Source organism: Dreissena polymorpha, chromosome 10 (genome assembly GCF_020536995.1).
Source record: "Dreissena polymorpha isolate Duluth1 chromosome 10, UMN_Dpol_1.0, whole genome shotgun sequence".
Lineage (NCBI taxonomy): Eukaryota > Metazoa > Mollusca > Bivalvia > Myida > Dreissenidae > Dreissena > Dreissena polymorpha.
Genome location: NC_068364.1, coordinates 32,723,464 through 32,743,407, shown reverse-complemented (window position 1 = coordinate 32,743,407; position 19,944 = coordinate 32,723,464). Strand labels below are relative to the sequence as shown.

At 37.6% G+C, this 19,944-nt stretch overlaps 2 protein-coding genes across 3 annotated transcripts in view; both read left to right on the top strand.

Annotated features, from left to right (window-relative positions):
* The window catches only part of LOC127849022 (uncharacterized), a 141,380-nt gene extending 135,232 nt beyond the window's left edge, over positions 1 to 6,148 (top strand). The window contains exons 35-38 of the mRNA XM_052381745.1: positions 421 to 605; positions 989 to 1,160; positions 2,547 to 2,701; positions 6,136 to 6,148. Coding sequence (XP_052237705.1) covers positions 421 to 605; positions 989 to 1,160; positions 2,547 to 2,701; positions 6,136 to 6,148 — 525 coding nt within the window. The remainder of the gene's footprint in view (positions 1 to 420; positions 606 to 988; positions 1,161 to 2,546; positions 2,702 to 6,135) is intronic.
* A 207-nt stretch (positions 6,149 to 6,355) lies between these two features.
* Positions 6,356 to 19,944, top strand: part of LOC127847206 (uncharacterized) — a 50,449-nt gene continuing 36,860 nt past the window's right edge. For both annotated transcript variants that reach the window (XM_052378958.1, XM_052378956.1), the window contains exons 1-4: positions 6,356 to 6,468; positions 8,094 to 8,211; positions 13,756 to 13,798; positions 15,137 to 15,232. In XM_052378958.1, coding sequence (XP_052234918.1) covers positions 6,361 to 6,468; positions 8,094 to 8,211; positions 13,756 to 13,798; positions 15,137 to 15,232 — 365 coding nt within the window. In that variant the 5' untranslated portion in view covers positions 6,356 to 6,360. The remainder of the gene's footprint in view (positions 6,469 to 8,093; positions 8,212 to 13,755; positions 13,799 to 15,136; positions 15,233 to 19,944) is intronic.

Here is a 19,944-nt window from a genome sequence, read left to right as displayed (position 1 = left end):
TGAAAACAGACCTTATTGAATTACATAAAATCATTCAGATTTCCATTGTTCTTGTTTTGTTTATTACAGCACTCACCTGCAGAGTTTGTGAAAACAGACCTTATTGAATTACATACAATTATTCAGATTTCCATTGTTATTGTTCTGTTTATTACAGCAGTCACCTGCGGAGTTTGTGAAAACAGACCTTATTAAATTACATAAAATTATTCAGATTTCCATAATTCTTGTTCTGTTTATTATAGCACTCGCCTGCGGAGTTTGTGAAAACAGACCTTTTTGAATTACATACAATCATTCAGATTTCCATTGTTCTTGTTCTGTTTATTTCAGCAGTCGCCTGCAGAATTTTGAAAACAGACCTAACTTAATTACATAAAATTATTCAGATTTCCATTGTTCTTGTTCTGTTTATTACAGCAGTCACCTGCGGAGTTTGTGAAAACAGACCTGATCAAACAGCTGCTACAGGAGTCCTGGATGCCGAAGATGAACGCGGACAGCGAGTTTGACGACATCATGTGTCAGTTCGTGGCCCTCCTTGATGACAGCAGCAACCCAGTCGTGTTTGCAAGAATGTGCGAGTACCTGATGAAGATATGCACGTAAGCTTAATTGGAAAATTATTTTCCCAATTACACCAGTTTTACTATTTTAAAATACTCACTTCATTAAGTTTTATTTGAGAAATTATCTAAGGGAGGATATGCCTGTATGTTTACCCTGTCATGTAAGCTTAATTTGACAATAATAATGATTTAGCTTGATTGCATGTGAGTACCTAAGATCTTTTTTAATTATTTTTTTATTATTAGTTTTATTAGAAAAATCATGGCTTGTTTTCACACAAATCGGATCAGTGTCCCTCAAACCATCATGGATAGGATTGTCTGCAAGATGGGGTCCATTTTGGACTGCGAGAACGGAGTGGTGAAGAAATATTTTGATATTTAGTATACTGTAACCTTTATGGGTTGTTTTCACACAGGGAGCTCGGTGTCCCACAAACCATCATGAATATGATTGTCGGCAAGATTGGGTCCAATTTGGACAGCAAGAATGGGGCGGTGAAGAAGAACACAATCAAAACTCTGCAGTTCATAGGTCAAGGTCGTCCAGACGTGATGCTACTACTACTGCCACAACTAATCAGTGGCGAGGTGGGTTCCTTTATGGGGTTTTAAGCATTTGCATTAAGTGTCATCCCATATAAAGTTGCACAGGCTAACCAGGGGAAACACTTTCCACTTTTTTGAGTGTTTTTTTTTTAAGGAAGTCACTGCAAAAGAAATTTCCAGTCTGGGCGGAAAGTGTTGGCCCTGATTTGCCTGTGCAGACTTTACAGGCTAATAAGGGACGACCCTGAAGGCACTTGCATTACCATAAGCACTGTTTCTGAAAGTGGGGCTAATTTGAGATGGGTTCCAGACTCTGCAGTTCATAGGTCAAGGTTGACCCTTCTTGATGCCACAACTGATCAGTGGCAAGATGTGTGTTGTAGTTTTCTTGTTCAATATATTTAAAAATTTGGTACATGTAACCATTAAAAAAAATCACATGACAAAAAAACAACATTATTAATTAAAGAAATAATTGAAAATACACAACTTGCAATGTCCCTTAGCACAATTGTCTGAATACAAACCTTTATGGGTGAACATGCAAACCTTATAGAAAGCAAAGGCAACTGTGCGCTCAAAATTAAAGATACAGATTATTATAAAGATCCATAAACACAGTTATGTTTTGCCCCCCATACACTTTAATTTGTGCACGCTCTTTTTTCTTGCTGAATAGCTAAGAGCAAGAAGACAACGCTTCAGCACTGCTTATTAATAACCTAATGATTATTCATGAGCACTACATCGTGTTTATGACGCTACCTGAAGCCAATCTCGCGTTCACTCGTAAAAGTTTGGATATTGTTGCTGGAAATTCACACAGAATATATTATCACACAAAAAATAAAAAACCAGCATTTTGTATCTCATTAAATCTATGTAACCAGACCACGTCTTGCGTTGAAATTTTTGCTATTGCTGTAAGAAACACTGATTTTTATGCGCCCGGTAGGGTGGCATACAGCAGTTGAACTGTTTGTTAGTCTGTTCGTCCGTCCAAAAACTTTAACATTGAGCATAACGTTTGCAATATTGAAGATAGCAACTTGATATTTGGCATGCATGTGTATCTCATGGAGCTGCGCAATTTGAGTGGCAAAAGGTCAAGGTCATCCTTCAAGGTTAAAGATCAAATATATGGCTTCAAAGCAGCGCAGTAGGGGGCACTGTGTTTCTGACAAACACATCTCTTGTTTAATTGTTAACTTTATTTTACACAATATTTTACAATATTTTTGTTGATTTTGAGTGTTTATGGAGCTTTACAACAATACCTGTGATAGGATACAATTTTGGGACTTTAAAGATCCAAAAACTGACTGAACTACCTTTAAATTTTGTAAAAACAATAACAGCACTGTCATGTACTCCCTTATGTGTTGCATCTGTCTATATCTTGATTGTGAGACAAACCTCTGATTCCAGGAGCACATCAGAAGGGCCGCAGCAGACGCCATAGCGACCCTTACTGGGGCCAGGGACAAGGAGCAGTTGCTGATTACCCTGGAGTCAATGGGGATCATACATGGGGCCTACAGCAGCAAAGCTGATGAGGTAGGGGCCATAGAAGGGGTCATAAGGTGTGTAATGGGAAATATTAGGCTTAAAGGGACCTTTTCATGTTTTGATAAATTAACTAAATTGAAAAAAGTTGTTTCAGATATGCACATTTTGTTGTAGTTATGTTTTTTGCAAGGAAACAGTTATACTAAAAATTTACCATGCTCTTAAATATTCATAATATGAATATGATTATGAATCTCTTGGTGATTTAAAAACCTGAAAATTATCAAACGTTACAACGCGAAACAGTTGTATGATTTGAAAGTTCTATTGCTATAGTTAAAATCTGTGACATTACAGGGATTGCTTATTTTGAGTATAAAATACCTGTAGTAACATGTCAGCATGGATAGCCGAGTTGTTTTAAGCATTAGACTTTTACCCTAAGGGTCAGTGGTTCAAGCTCAGGTGTGAATTACTCTTTTTTTTCCTATTTTTAATTGTATTTTTGTTTAATACTGCAAATCTTAAGTTAGATTGTTTACATTTATCAATTAAAAGCATTTAATGACAAACTTAAAAACATGCAGAATTCTGTGAAAAGGTCCCTTTAGTGATACAATTGGGGCAATCAGATAGGGTCATAAAAGATAAAGTGAGTAATGGGAAATAACGGCTTCATGTATACAATTTTGGCCTTTTTAAGGAGGGTTAATACAACATAAGGTGTGTTATTGGAAATCAAGGCTGAATGTATAAAGTTGGGATAGGTTCAAGGAAAATGCATAAATATGGGTAAGTTGATATATATCCTGGGGACAATAGAGATCATATATGAGGCCTATAGCAGCAAGGTTGATGAGGGAAGGTCATCAAATAGGGGTAATAAAATGGTATCAGGTGTGTCAAGGGTAATGTTTGCCCTTAAAACTCTTACCTGTGTAAAATGTGATGGTCACACAAGCCATTATGGATTAAACTCTTTTGTGGTATTTTCTATTTCAAGAAAGTCTTTTCTAAACATGAATTATGAATGTCTATGGGTTGTGACCTTGAACTTCAGTCAAAACTTAATATAAGTACATGTACGTGTCTCATATGCAGATCTTTGCTAAACTAGGTCTCTTGAGTTGTTATCCAATCCACTGAAAGATCCTCCATATTGGGACATATTAAAAGACTGGGTTTATTTGACACCACGGTTTAAAACCACACCCATTTTAGCCTCTCAAAGACAACGGGGTTTTATGCATATGCATACAGTGCCCTGTAAAATTAGCTCGTTCAGTCCCAAATGGCTAACCAGTGACTACGCTTTCCGCGTTATTGGTATTTTTCGTTAAAACGAAGTCTCTTTGCCGCAAAAATCAAGTTTAAGCAGAAATAAATAGCATCTGCTACTATTTTTTATTGCTTTTGCTTGAGGAGTTTGCTATTTTGGTCCTGGCTGAGCGGTTTGCTGACATCACTGCTTAAAACAGGGCTTAATGCATGTGCTGTTCCTGATAAGCATGTGCAATCCCCACAGGCTTATTAGAGATGACACTTCCCCACAGGCTTATTAGAGACGACATCCATGATAAGCATGTGCAATCCCCACAGGCTTATTAGAGATGACATTTCCCCACAGGCTTATTAGAGACGACATCCCTGATAAGCATGTGCAATCCCCACAGGCTTATTAGAGATGACATCCCTGATAAGCATGTGCAATCCCCACAGGCTTATTAGACGACATCCATGATAAGCATGTGCAATCCCCACATGCTTATTTGAGACGACACTTCCCCACAGGCTTATTAGAGACGACATCCCTGATAAGCATGTTCAATCGCCACATGCTTATTAGAGACGACATCCTTGATAAGCTTGTGCAATCCCCACAGGCTTATTAGAGACGACAGTCATGATACGCATGTGCAATCCCCACAGGCTTATTAGAGACGACATCCCTGATAAGCTTGTGCAATCCCCACAGGCTTATTAGAGACGACATCCCTGATAAGCATGTTCAATCCCCACAGGCTTATTAGAGACGACATCCCTGATAAGCATGTGCAATCCCCACAGGCTTATTAGAGAAGACATCCCTGATAAGCATGTGCAATCCCCACAGGCTTATTAGAGACGACATTCCTGATAAGCATGTGCAATCCCCACAGGTTTATTAGAGACGACATCCCTGATAAGCATGTGCAATCCCCACAGGCTTATTAGAGACGACATCCATGATAAGCATGTGCAATCCCCACAGGCTTATTAGAGACGACATCCATGATAAGCATGTGCAATCCCCACAGGCTTATTAGAGACGACAGTCATGATAAGCATGTGCAATCCCCACAGGCTTATTAGAGATGACATCCCTGATAAGCATGTGCAATCCCCACAGGCTTATTAGAGACGACATCCATGATAAGCATGTGCAATCCCCACAGGCTTATTAGAGACGACATCCATGATAAGCATGTGCAATCCCCACAGGCTTATTAGAGACGACACTATAACCCCTTTTATGGTATTTTTTTGTTTTAAATAAGTCTTCTTCTAAAAAAAAACAATTTAGACAGACTGCATTATTATAGGCTAATTTGGGACGAACTTTTATGAATAGGCATAAAACCTTGGTTTCCTTAGTTTAAACCTAATTAAGCTTGATTGCATTTAAAGTACTTACTACTTATTTGAAACACTCTCGAGTCTGTTTCCTGGGACTAGAATCAGAACTTGGTTTCTATAAGGGAGATCTAAAGAATCGACCCCGTGACCTCCCGGTTGCTAGGCGGACACCATATTGTCAACTATGCCACTAAGCTTGATACTTACTACTTATTTGAAACACTCTCGAGTCTGTTTCCTGGGACTAGAATCAGAACTTGATGTCTATAAGGGAGATCTAAAGAATCGACCCCGTGACCTCCCGGTTGCTAGGCAGACACCATATTGTCCACTATGCCACCCCAACCTTATGATTTTCTGGATGAAGCTTAATTAGTTTCACCGGAGGGGACTTATGGTTTGCACTCCGTCTGTTAGACTGTCAGTCTGTCTGTCTGTCTGTCTGTCTGTCTGTCTGTCTGTCTGTCTGTCACACTTTTCTGGATCCTGCGATAACTTTAAAAGTTCTTAATATTTTTTCATGAAACTTGGAACATGGATAGATGTCAATATGGACATTATGCACGTCATTTAATTTTGTTCCTACGTCAAAAATTATTGTTGCTATGGCAACAAATAGACAAGAAATACTGCTGAAATGGTTGTTTTCTGGATCCTGCGATAACTTTAAAAGGTCTTAACATTTTTTCATGAAACTAGAAACATGGATTTATTGCAATATGGACATTATGCAAGTCATTTCATTTTGTTCCTACGTCAAAAATTCTGGTTGCTATGGCAACAAATATATAAAAAAAATAATCTGAAAATGGTGGAATTTCTGACAATGGTGGAGCCGGTAGGGGACTTATATTGCTTGACAATAGTCTTGTTTTTATTGTGTTAACTTCAGGAGCATGGTTTAATCCAAACCCATACTTATTTCATCTGCTTGAACATACTTTTAAACCAAACCCATTTTCATTGCGTCTGCTTCAGGAATACATTATGTCCATCTATGCTGAGCAGTTCTGTCGGTTCACTCATATGGGTTTAACCAAACCCATTCTTATCGCATCTGCTTGGACCTTCATTTAAACCCAATCCATTTTCATTGCGTCTGCTTCAGGAATACGCTATGTCGATCCTTGCTGAGCGGTTTGCTAACACCCCTGAGGACCCCCAGCGTCACATCAGGATATCTGAATGGGTACAGGACACCACCCCGGGGGTCTTCGACGAAGAGGTGAATTAGTGGGTTTTGATTCTTTTTTATATCGTAATTACATGTTAGTTTTAACCTTTTTATTTTAGGTCGATTGCATCGAAAGCATATAGCTTATTGAAACGCTCTCGAATCCATTTCCTGGACCCAGAGCCAGTACTTGGTGTCTTTTGGGGAAATCTAAAGAATGCTCCCATAGTGGGGATCGAACCCTCGACCTCCCGGTTGCTGGACAGACACCTTAGCCATTAGACCACAGTGACTATATGTTATTAAGACCTGAATCTTTTTTATATATTGTAATTAATAAAGACCAGCAGATTTTTTATTTTATGTTAAACCTTTTTATTGAAGCTCGATTGCATTGGCAGCCGAGGGCTTGTTGAAACACTCGAGTTTGTTTCCTGGGTAGAGCAAGTACCTGGTGTCTTTTTGGGTGATTTTAAGAACGCTCCCACAACGGGGATTAAACCAATAAACTCCCGGTTGCTAGATCGAGACCATATCCACTATCCCACAGCGACCAATGAATGATTAGTTTTCCTGTCTTTTGTGTATCATAACTAATTTTAATCAGCAGATTTTTCTTTTTGCTGACTTAGATTCAAGTTTTTAAGTCTTCATTTCCAACTCTAAGATACTAGGGAGCAGCAAACAGCATAAAACCTGAACAGACTGTTCGCTTTGCTTCTGGGTGGGAAAGAGTTACAAACATTTAAGTTACGGCCGGCCCATTTTAGCCTTAAAGGTGTCTGTTCTTAGAGCCACAAACTAGTGGGAAGAAGTCCCATTACACTTGTCAATTTAAAATCTTCAAACCCACATGCATGTTTGATTTTAACTTATGATATGAAGTCATGTAGTTGAATTTTGTGCAAGCAAATGCTATGCACATTTTCCACTTACAGTTTTATAATTTCTATATCACAGTCAATCTGTCCGTCTGTCCGAAAACTTTAACATTGCCCATAACTTGTGCAATATTGAAAATAGCCACTAGATATTTGGCATGCATGTGTATCTCATGGAGCTGCACATTTTGAGTGATGGAAGGTCAAGATCATCCTTCAAGGTCAAAATTCAAATATATGGCTTCAAAGCAGTAGGGGCATTGTGTTTCTGACAAACACATCTCTTGTTATTTGCTAAATATCAAAATGTGTCAATAAATCTTCTGAATTTGGGAATGGACTCCTTTGTCCCAATTTTTTGACAACAAACTCACAATAATTTGGTGTTTGATAGCAGAAGAATGCAAAATATGTGATAAGATCATTTTTAGAGGGAAATTCATGTTTTGTTAGAATTTTCCCTTCAAAAACACACTTTTACTGTATTTACTTTTAAGAGAAATAAGTTAATATTTTTGTGTCGTAAAATGTATAAGAGTATAATTCTTATAACATTCCACTGTCTGCAAATTTGGAGTCCTTCATTATAGGATAAAATGTGAGTGTCCAAAACATTTCTCAAACAATGATTATTTTCTTTAAAAATGAGAAGGTCCAAAAGCTTATAAGAGTGCTGAAAACTAAGAACAATTACAGTATAAGCAAAATGATACCTCTACAAAAGTATGCTATTTTGCTTGTTTAGTTTTTCTCTTGTTTAAATATTAATAATGCTGTTATTATTGTGCTCTTCAGTTGGACGTAGATCAGGTCATGGGCAGATCAAGGTCACAGAAATCCTCAAACCAGGGGAGGGAACCATCATTCATGTCAGAGCGGAGGGAACTCTCATTTAAATCAGAGGGGAAGTCAGGTGAGCTCCCTTGAATATTTGTTATTATATGTGCAGCGTTCTCTGAAAACAGGGATAAATGCATGTGCGTTAAGTGTCATCCCAGATTAGCCTGTATATTCAGCAGGCTAATCAAGGATTACAATTTATGCCTTAACTGTATTTTTATTGAGAGACTGCCTTTAAAGTAAAATACCTGTAAATGCTGAAATGTTGTCCCTGATAGCTCATGCAATTCGCACAGGCTCATCTTGGACGACATTTAGGCACAGCATTAAGCCCCGTTTTCCCAGAACAAGGCTCATATTACAGTGCATGGCTACAACTATACCCTTGGAAGTGATTGTCGGTATTTGGTTATATTTGTTGTATGTCTTTTTTGTTTTTCAGATCACCATACTTAATTTTGGTTAGAAGTTTTTGTATTGCTGATAAAAATCAACATTCAACTTTTTGTTTAAAAGATTTGTTTTGCTTAAAAAAAAGTCAATATAAAGGGATTGTTTTTGTAGATTACCTTTTTTCAGATTAGGATTATTTCTTTTTGTTAAAAGATTTTCTGTTGCAGGAAAAAATCAACATAAATCAAATGTTTTTGGTGGTCTTGTCGTTGGTCCGGAACACTTCAGTTTTCGAATTGCATGACCTGGGAGGTTTTTGTGACGTTTTTAGTTATATCAATTTATTTTATGCTTTCCAAAGGTTTATAGAGAAATATCAGTGAATTAAAACAGATAATTTCACTTTTTCAAAAAGTGAAAATTATCAGTGAAAATTATCAATAATTTCCACTTTTTACTGTGAAATGACGTCATTTTTTGACGAAATGACGTCATTATCCCAGCGAAAATCTTTAGTTGAACTCTTTAACAATGTATATACACTGTGAAAAAAAGCATAAAATAAAAATATTTTTTTTTTATTCGGTGGACTATCGATTTTAATTCACTCGTGATCATAGAAAATATATATGTTCACTCATTGCTGCGCCACTGGTGAAAATATTATTTTCTATGATCACTCGTGAATTAAAATCAATAATCCACCGAATCCAACAAATATCCTTTATATATATATATATATAAACTGGGCTTAATGCATCTTTGTAAACTGTTGTCCTATCTTTGTAAACTGTTTCCCATCTTTGTAAACTGTTGTCCCATCTTTGTAAAATGTTGTCCCAGATTAGCCTGTGTTGTCCCAGATTAGCCTGGGTAGTCCGTACAGGCTAATCAGGGACAACAATTGTAGCTTTTCTGGACTTTTTTATTTAATGAAATTTCTATTTGAACAAAAATGCAGTTTAGGCAGCAAGAGTTGTCCTTGGTTAGCCTGCACAGTCTGCATTAAGACCCATTTTCCCAGAGCGCACTGCAACTGTAAATGTATATTTGACTAAATCAAATGTAAAAGTGTAGTACCTGATTTAAAAAACAAACCTATCCTGTTACCAGCCCATTGCCTATAATACCTGGGGCCGTATACACCAAACATATCTTAGACTTAAGTCTTAGAATAAAGAGCAGTCTTTTAATTGGAATTTTCAATTTTGAGTCAAAATTTGCATTTGCCACCAGTCCTGTATCTACATCATTCTTAATGTAAAACATTGTATTAACCCATTTGTGCCTAGCGTTTAGAAAAAAGGCCTTGGCAAACAGACTAGACCCAGATGAGACGCCACATGATGCGGCGTCTAATTTGAGTCTGCTCTGTTTGCTGAAAGGAATTTCTGTAAGAAATATTCTAAATATAGAAATACATATACTAGACATCCCTAATTTGGGAAATAAATTGATCCAATTTTGAAGGATTGGAGAGTCCACTAGGCATAAATGGGTTAATGACATAATCACCAGCACTATCTTCAATATGTTCAAACGCTGGAGGTATTTTTCTTGGTTCTAAGTATATTCTTTAAACATTCCACACTCAGAAGCAAAGTAAAAATGGCTATGTGCAAACAGCATAAAACCAGAACAGCCTGCATGTAACTCGCAGTCTTTTTAGGTTATATGCTGTTTGCTACTCATCATTATCTTAGGGCTGGAAATGAAGCCTTTCAAACTTGAATATATTAAGAAAGGACTTTAATTTAATTTGATTCTCTGAAGGACTTCAAATGGGTCAAAATACATATCTGAGTGGTAAAGGCTTAAGCTAAAGTCTAAGAATGTGTTGGTGAATACGGGGTACTGTTTTGAACTTTCAGTGATAGATATGTGCGAATCGAGTGGTAGAACCACAATGTACGCAGAAATGCCACCTACCCCAGGCTATTCAGAGGAAAACTCCGAATTACTTTTCTCGCGAGGCGTGAGCATGGTTACAAATAAAAGCGCCGATAAATCCGATAAAAGTCGTTACAATGCTAGAATGGAGCTGTTCGATCGTGCAGGGGCATCTGTTGTGCCTAGCGAACGGTTTGAACCACCGACGCCTTCGTCCGATATTGAAAACGATGCATTTATGCTCGAGCGTCGGATACCAGAGGAGTATGATGATAGTGTCAGCCCCTTTATGAAAGACCCGTTGGCCCTTTTTAATGAAGATCAAGACTTCAGATTCGATCGTGAAGAGCTTGTTAAAGGTGTCGGCAATTCAATAAACAGGGTATATATGAAAGGCGGCGATTCACCGCAGAAGTCCTTCGAAGATCTGAGATTGAATGAGCGAAATTTGACGGATTTATCAAGTTTATCGCAGGTGGGGCCGCTCCCGAAATTCATGACAAAGGACAGCCTGTTTCGTAACGTTGAGGAAGTGTCGTCTGCTGATAGTGCAATCGGGAGTGGAGCAGTCTCGGTGAGCGAATACGGAGCGTCGCATTTCTCCGAGAAAATGACCATGTCAAATATGTCGCATTTGGATCTGCAGAGCTCACGGCATAGTCAGATATCGGATGATATCAATAACATGTTTGATGTGGAACATGTTTCGAATCTTGATTATGAAGGTGAAGTCGATGATTTCTTTTTTGAGACTAATGGTAACAAAAACGTAACACGCATGCAGCATGAATTAGGAGATTTAGAGTTTCAACTGTTGAATGAATTGGAAAATTTAGAAAATATTAAAGATCAGAGTTCAGGTTTGATTCATCGTAACGTGCATGTACATGTTAACAGCATGGGTTTGCCGGTGTTAGAGAATAACTACCTCGTTGGTTTGGAGACTATTCAGGGATTAGAGACTATTCAAAGTATGGGAATAGAAAGCGAGGAAGAACATACGAGTCCGCCTGTAAAGGAGGAAGAAAGGGAAAACAGACCGATTTCTGTGATAATAACGCCTCGAGGGTCCAACATGGCTACCCCATCAGGTTCAGTGCTAGGTTTTCAAGATATTTAAGTATTTTTTGGTATACCAGTGCATCTGCTGAGAGAATTTTGCCAATTGTTGAGCTTTTATTAACATAGTATGCTTAGCTGATAGCCGTGTTGTCAAAAAAAGCCTGCGCCAATGTTATGTTTGTCCAAGGCTACATGTCCAAGGAATTGCCAGATGTTCATCACTTGTATTTAATAATGATACACCCCAGGTGTAACAGTTGCACTTACCTTTTCAAATGACTGCCTTTTAAGTTGTTCATTCTGGTAACATTATGTGACTTTATAAACCAATTGACAAGTGTACACAACTGAGTCTATATAATCTAAACATCACCAGAACTTTCGTCTAGAAGTTAGCCATCCATTTGAATACTTTGTATTTTTCATTGTTTTTCTAAATAAGGCGCCATTATGTCTCATTGTTATGACATTTGGTAAACGACGTCATGAAACGTTCGAATTTCTGGGTCATTATTTTTGGTCAGTCACGTGACTGACCAGTTTTGGTCACTGGTGCCCAGAATTCGGGTCATTAATGACCAGAATCTTGGTCACTGCCCAGAATCTTGGTCACTGACCAATTTTGGTCATCAGTATTAAACAAAAAGTCTAAAAGGAGTTGAGTTTTAGTCAAGATCTAGGATAGACCGTCTATTAGACGTAATTTTTGTTAAGAGTCATTCATTTTTCGAAGTAAATACCTTTTAGTCATTATCACATAAGTTTATAGTAATAATCCAGTAAGTTGAAGTTTGTTTACATTAAGTAACACTGATTTTGGAAGCATTTTAACACTTGTATTGTATTATTTACACATAAATACTGAAAGGACGCAGAACTGACTTATTGTGCGTCACACGCCATTAACTTTGTAAATACTACCCTAGTATAATTACCGGGAAGCTGGCGGTTAGGAATCACTTACATTGTGTTGCTGTCTAACGGGTGGTTTATTGCGATTATTGTCTTCGCACGAAGTTTATTGCGATTATTGTCTTCGCATGAATAAATTATTGTTTGAACGTTTTCTATGGACTTGTGTCATATTTCAAAACGGATGGAACAAGCGTAACACTATATTAACAGCTATTTGAAAGCTATAAGTAATCAAGTCATTAATACGGTATACCTCAAAGCAGAGGTGCGTAACAATATATGGTATGGGCAAGTCACACTTACTGCTTGAATAACACAATACCATGTTTGGTCAATGAAAGATTGAATTTACAGAGGTATAATAGTTTTTTTAATTTGATTTGTATTTAACTGTTTATAATTTCTAAGTTTTGTCTTTGTCAGCATCTATAATTATTTTGTGCGTTGCTGGGTGTGAAATAACATTGTTTAAAGCATCTATATATTTTGTGCGTTGCTGGGTGTGAAGTAATATTATTAGCATTTAAATATTCTGTACATTGCTGCGTGTGAAATAACATTGTTAGCATTTAAATGTTTTGTACATTGCTGCGTGTGAAATAATATTTTCAACATTTAAATGTTTTGTACATTGCTGGGTGTGTGAAATAACATTTTCAGCATTTCAGCAGTTTTTTTACATTACTGGGTGTGAAATCATATTTTCAGCATCTATATATTTTGTGCTTTGCTCTATGTGAAATAACATTTTCCGAATTAATATACTTTGTGCATTGCTCCATGTGAAATAATATTAACTTATGTTTGCTGTGATAATGTTATTTATTTATATGTAATAACTGTATAACTTTAATTTAATTATTTTCTTTTTAAATAGCTATAAATTATTTATAAAAAATGTTTTCTTCTTTCAATTTTCAGATGATTTTTTTGGAAAAGCAAGATAACTTCTTTATTGAGTTCAACCTTTTTCAATATTTGTTGATAAAATCTAGTAAACAATTTAACTACTCTGAAATAATGTGTTCTAATATCTTATTTACCTTTTCCTGCTCAGAAGTAAAGTGAAAATGGCTTAAAGCATCCAGCATAACACATGAGCAGCCAGCAAGTAAATCTCAGGGTGTTGGGGTTTTATGCTGTTTGCTGCTGTTTTATGCTGTTTGCTGCTTGTATATAAGAGTTGTAAACTAAGCCTTATAACATGAATCTATCAAGAAAGTTCTTTAATTGTATTTGATTTTCCAAGGCACTATAGGAGTATCTAAAAGGGAAAGAGTTAAATTGAAGAAGGAAATTTACATTATGGGATGTTTTTTTATTTTGCAAGCAATTATGGGATGTTTTTTATTTGCAGGCAAAAAGGAGTGGGCTTCAAGAAGCAAGCGCAATGAAACAGGGTATGTTCAATAGTCAATTGAGCCACGATCTGGGAACACTGGGTTTAATAACGTATGTGCGTAAAGTGTTGTGCTAGATTAGCCTGTGCAGTTCACACAGGCTTATATAGGACAACACTTTCAGCCTAGCCTGGCTTATTGTTTAGGAAAGACCTTCTTTAAACAAACTAATTTCATAAAAGCATATGGTTGTCCCTGATTAGCCTGTATGGACTGCACAGGCTAATCTGGGACAACACTTTCAGCCTAGCAGGGATTATTGTTTAGAAAAAACCTCCTTTAAACAAACTAATTTCATAAAAGCATATGGTTGTCCCTGATTAGCCTGTATGGACTGCACAGTCTAATCTGGGACAACACTTTCAGCCTAGCCTGGATTATTGTTTAGAAAAGACCTCCTTTAAACAAACTAATTTCATAAAAGCATATGGTTGTCCCAGATTAGCCTGTATGGACTGCACAGGCTAATCTGGGACAACACTTTCAGCCTAGCCGGGATTATTGTTTAAAAAAGACCTTCTTTAAACAAACTAATTTCATAAAAGCATATGGTTGTCCCTGATTAGCCTGTATGGACGGCACAGGCTAATATGGGACAACACTTTATGCACATGCATTCAGTCCAGTTTTCCAAGAACGAGTCTCAAATCATATCGCAAATATTCCTTGTTTCTTCACATGATACACTTGTTAGGTGTTTTTTCTGAGTAGAACCAGTACTGGAGTATGTGGTCTAACATATATTGGTGAAAGAGTTGAATATTATTACCAAAGGAGGTAATCATGTGATAGTTCAGATGGCAACGTCCATGCAGAGACTGATATTTTTAACCGTTTTATACCCTTAATTACCTGTATAAAATGTTAAAATAGTTACCAGCATTTATTTTGTATTAAAGTTTACTTTATATCTCGACTTTACTACTTGTGAATTTTCTAAGAGGTGCTGTAATAAGGTCATCCAGCTAAAATAAATTGTAGCGAATACAGACGAGATTATAGCAAATATTAATACGAAATAAACACTAGTAACTTTGTTGAAATAATAGTGATAATATTGATGATTGTGTTACCAGCTGTTATCACCAATTACCGTACTTTACAATGTATTATACACAACCATATGAATCGAGCACCAAATTTTTAATAATAAAGAAAAATGGCAAATCACAAGTGGCTGCAATTTTGCTATTACACGATAGGTTGAACAAGTAAATAGTATTGTATTGATTGATTACCTGCCTCAACTTGTCGTATTGAAAGAGGGTATAAAACTGCACTTAATACATATTAAAGTACAGTATCGTGTTATAATGTGCTGGCATTGTTATCGTTCAGGGCCAGTTTTCGCAGGAAGAAGTTCCAGGACATCGATGGATTCTCCACCATTTCTGACCGCAGCACTTCCAGCAGAAAAAGTCGAAGAAGTGGCAGGTAGAATGAAATAATGTTTTGTTTTAGAGTATTACTAGTAGTTAGGTTTATGCCGCTACCGAATAACAATAAAGCTGCATTCTGGTGAACCTTTGCATGTGCATTAAGTGTTGTCCCAGATAAGCCTGTGCAGTCAACACAGGCTAATCTGGGACAACACTTTACGCTGTTAGGGATTTTTGTATGTAAAGGAAGACTCTTCTTATCAAAAGTCCAGTCAATGCGGAAAGTTGTGGACAGCAAAAGTCCAGTCAAGGTGGAAAGTTGTGGACAGCAAAAGTCCAGTCTAAGCGGAAAGTTGTGGACAGCAAAAGTCCAGTCAATGCGGAAAGTTGTGGACAGCAAAAGTCCAGTCAATGCGGAAAGTTGTGGACAGCAAAAGTCCAGTCAAGGCGGAAAGTTGTGGACAGCAAAAGTCCAGTCTAGGCGGAAAGTTGTGGACAGCAAAAGTCCAGTCAAGGCGGAAAGTTGTGGACAGCAAAAGTCCAGTCAAGGCGGAAAGTTGTGGACAGCAAAAGTCCAGTCAAGGCGGAAAGTTGTGGACAGCAAAAGTCCAGTCAAGGCAGAAAGTTGTGGACAGCAAAAGTCCAGTCAAGGCAGAAAGTTGTGGACAGCAAAAGTCCAGTCTAGGCAGAAAGTTATGGACAGCAAAGGCTAATCTGGGGACATATTTAATGCACATGCAATAAGCCCCGTTTATCCAGAATAAGGCTTCACTGGTGGTTAGATGTAGTATATCTGGGGACATATTTAATGCACATGCAATAAGTCCCGTTTACCCAGAATAAGGCTTCACTAGTGGTTAGATGTATTATAATCTGGGGAAATATTTAATGCACATGCAATAAGCCCCGTTTACCCAGAATAAGGCTTCACTAGTGGTTAGATGTATTATAATCTGGGGGCATATTTAATGCACATGCAATAAGCCCCGTTTACCCAGAATAAGGCTTCACTAGTGGTTAGATGTATTATAATCTGGGGACATATTTAATGCACATGCAATAAGCCCCGTTTAACCAGAATAAGGCTTCACTAGTGGTTAGATGTATTATGCAGCTGATAACTTACAATAGACAGTGACCATGGGTTGCAATAATGAGGCTGGGCTTATCAGGCCTGCTAGCTCTATCATAGTCAAACTATTAATACTGAAAAAAAAAGCCTGGTTCTGGGAAAACTGGGCTTAATGCATAAGGGGCAACACTTTCTCCCTAAACTGTATTATTGTTCAGAAGGTACATCTTTAAAAAAAATCCAAAAAAGTAGAAAGTGTTGTCCCTGATTATTCTGTGCAGTTTGCACTCTGTGCAAACTGGGATGACCATTACGCAAATGCATTAAGACCAGTTTTTCCAAAACGATGCTGAAATATTGAGGGATATTGAATTTCAGTAATAATTAACTATAATCCTTCAGTAAGTTAGTTGATTTTTAACAAGGATTGCTTATCTGAAATTGTCACAGCATAAAGGAAAATGCTGTTTTGAATTTGATACATTGATTTTTTTAATGGGTAATAATGAAGGTCAAATTTTTCAAATGCTACCAAACATCTATGTATGTACACATTTGTGTGTTTCATTTATGCCTTCTTCATAGATTGTTCGGAGTCATAAAAGCTTTTTCCCCCGAACACCACCAGACCCCCATATTTTTTTAATGAAAAAAACACTCATAAAAACAACAACAACAAGCTATGTATCTACACATGTATGTTTCATTTGTGCTACTTTCCTAGATTGGGCAATACAAGTCAGGCAGATTTCGTAAGGGCATGGAGTGTTGAGATCCCCTTGCCTATAACACTTCCCAAATGTGACCCTAACATGACCATGATCATGTCACCTGTTGGTTACCATGACAACAACAGAAAAATGCTGACCCCAGATCTTTTCTCCAAAAAACTCTTGCCTATAAAAGAAGAGGCTCAGCGGTCCGCTACCTGCCCGCCGGCAGTTTTTTACCCAGAATTGAGCAGTTCTACGAAGATCCCTCAGAAAAATGAGAATGATTCTGTTGCCATGGATGCAATAGATAGTCCAGTTGCTGTGGAAAGTTCTGCTGAGGTAGGAAATACCCAGGAAACTGTAGTGACAGCGAGTACAACAACAGCTGTTGTGGAAAGTTTTAACCAGAGTTTCAATAAGGCGTCAAATAATTCTCCTGCATCTGTTGGAGCCTTGGACAGTTCTCCTGAGTCTGCAGCTAGTGGGAGTGAGTACCGATTGGAAATGAAATTGGTTGATGATGAACTGGAAGGTTTGGCAGGAGAAGATCTTCTCGGTGATGAAATTGACACTTCTGATTCTGGTGGGAAAGTTGTGAATGATAACGATGACTTATCTGCCAGGTATATTAGTATTGTTGTATGGATTGTTGTTGTTCTCATTGTTTGTTGTATTGTTTCACCTTGAATCTCTTTTGTGTGGTTTGGTTTATTGATTCACCTGGAACCCATTAAATGAGGTTTGGTGTATTGATTCACCTTGAATCCTTTAATGAGGTTTGCTGTATTGTTTCACATTGAATCCCTTTTCTTGAGGTTTGATGTATTGTTTCACATTGAATTCCTTTTATGAGGTTTTGTGTATTGTTTCTCCTTGAGGTTTGGTAATCTTGAGACTTTACAAAATATTCCAATGAGATCTTGTGTTGCCATGTCATGTATCATTTTGTTGTATGCTGTTCCTCTTCATCCACATACCTTATCCTCATTCTGTTGATTTTAAGTTCCAGTTAGGACTATTTTTTTAGCTGTGGTCTGGGATGGATTTTCCAAACTCTCATTGTTGCTGCTTTCATTTTGCACATGTTCTGGGTTGTCAACACAGTTTCAACAGTTCCAGCATTGCAACAAGTTGGCTTTATTCACAGAGTTTGTTTGTGTGTATTTTTGAAGTTTATGAGGTCCTTCCACATTTAAGGCTTCATGGTGTGGGGACCCAGAGTGTGTCCCAGCTTTCCTACTTTATTTACTTACTAGACTTGGGAAAGGTGGGACAAATTTTGAATTATAGCTACAATATTCAGCTATTAAATTGTTATTAAAAGATGTTTTTAATTTTTGGTGTGGTCTTGGATATTGGGGGGGGAAGCTGATTTACCAGGAGGAAAGCCCACCTATCCAGTATGGGGTGTGGTCTTGGATATTACTCTATGATTTACCAGGAGGAAACCCCACCTGTCCATTATAGTGACCACTAACCACACTCACATGATTCCTGGCACCCTTTATTCACTGACGGTATTACCTGTACCAGTAACAACCCCACCTGTCCAGTATGTTGACCACCAACCACACTCACATGATTCCTGGCACCCTTTATTCACTGACGGTATTACCTATACCAGTAACAACCCCACCTGTCCAGTATGTTGACCACTAACCACTTGGATATTGGGGGGAAGCTGATTTACTAGGAGGAAACCCCACCTGTCCAGTATGGTGACCACTTACCACACTCACATTTACCTGGAAGAAACCCCACCTGTCCAGTATGGTGACCACTAACCACACTCACATAATTCCTGGCAACCTTTATTCACTGACGGTATTACCGTAATTACTCTATGATTTACCAGAAGAAAAGCCCACCTGTCCAGTATGGTGACCACTAACCACACTCACATGATTCCTGGCACCCTTTATTCACTGACGGTATTACCGTAATTACTCTATGATTTACCAGAAGGAAACCCCACCTGTCCAGTATGGTGACCACTAACTTTATTCACTGACGGTATTACCTGTACCAGTAACAGGAGGAAAGCCCACCTGTCCAGTATGGTGACCACTAACCACAGGAGGAAACCACACCTGTCCAGTATGGCGACCACTAACCACACTCACATGATTCCTGGCACCCTTTATTCACTGACTATATTACCGTAATTACTCTATGATTTACCAGGAGGAACCCCCACCTGTCCAGTATGGTGACCACTAACCACACTCACATGATTCCTGGCACCCTTTATTCACTGACGGTATTACCGTAATTACTCTATGATTTACCAGGAGGAAACCCCACCTGTCCAGTATGGCGACCACTAACCACACTCACATGATTCCTGGCACCCTTTATTCACTGATGGTATTACCGTAATTACTCTATGATTTACCAGGAGGAAAGCTCACCTGTCCAGTATGGTGACCACTAACCACACTCACATGATTCCTGGCACCCTTTATTCACTGACGGTATTACCTGTACCAGTAACAACAGTATTGTGAATTGTCAGTACCTGTGTCTTCACTTGTAGTGTTTCTGTTACTGCTTTGACATTTTCAGTTCTTCATTTGTCAATTTCGTCAGTAATTTCAGTACCAATTTCAGCACCTGTTTCAACTCTGCCACTGTTCAAGATTGCCACTTTCACACTTGTGTGCGTTTTCACCAATAAAATCAAGATATTGTTGTGATTTTATTGGAAAATCCTGTTCCCTTTTTTGTTTCATCTATAAAATAATGCATATTATGAATTTATATTTAAAGCAATGTCAATTTTTAATAATAATAAAATTTACAATCTTTTCAATATTGTCAATTAAGACCAAAATCTCTATTAACAATCTTCAAATTAAAGCAAAGTCATGCTATAATAGCAAGTTAAATCTACAATCTTAAAATTATAGCACTGTCATATTATAATACAAGTTCAATTTACAATTTTTAAATAATAGCACTGTCATGTAAAAATAAAAATTC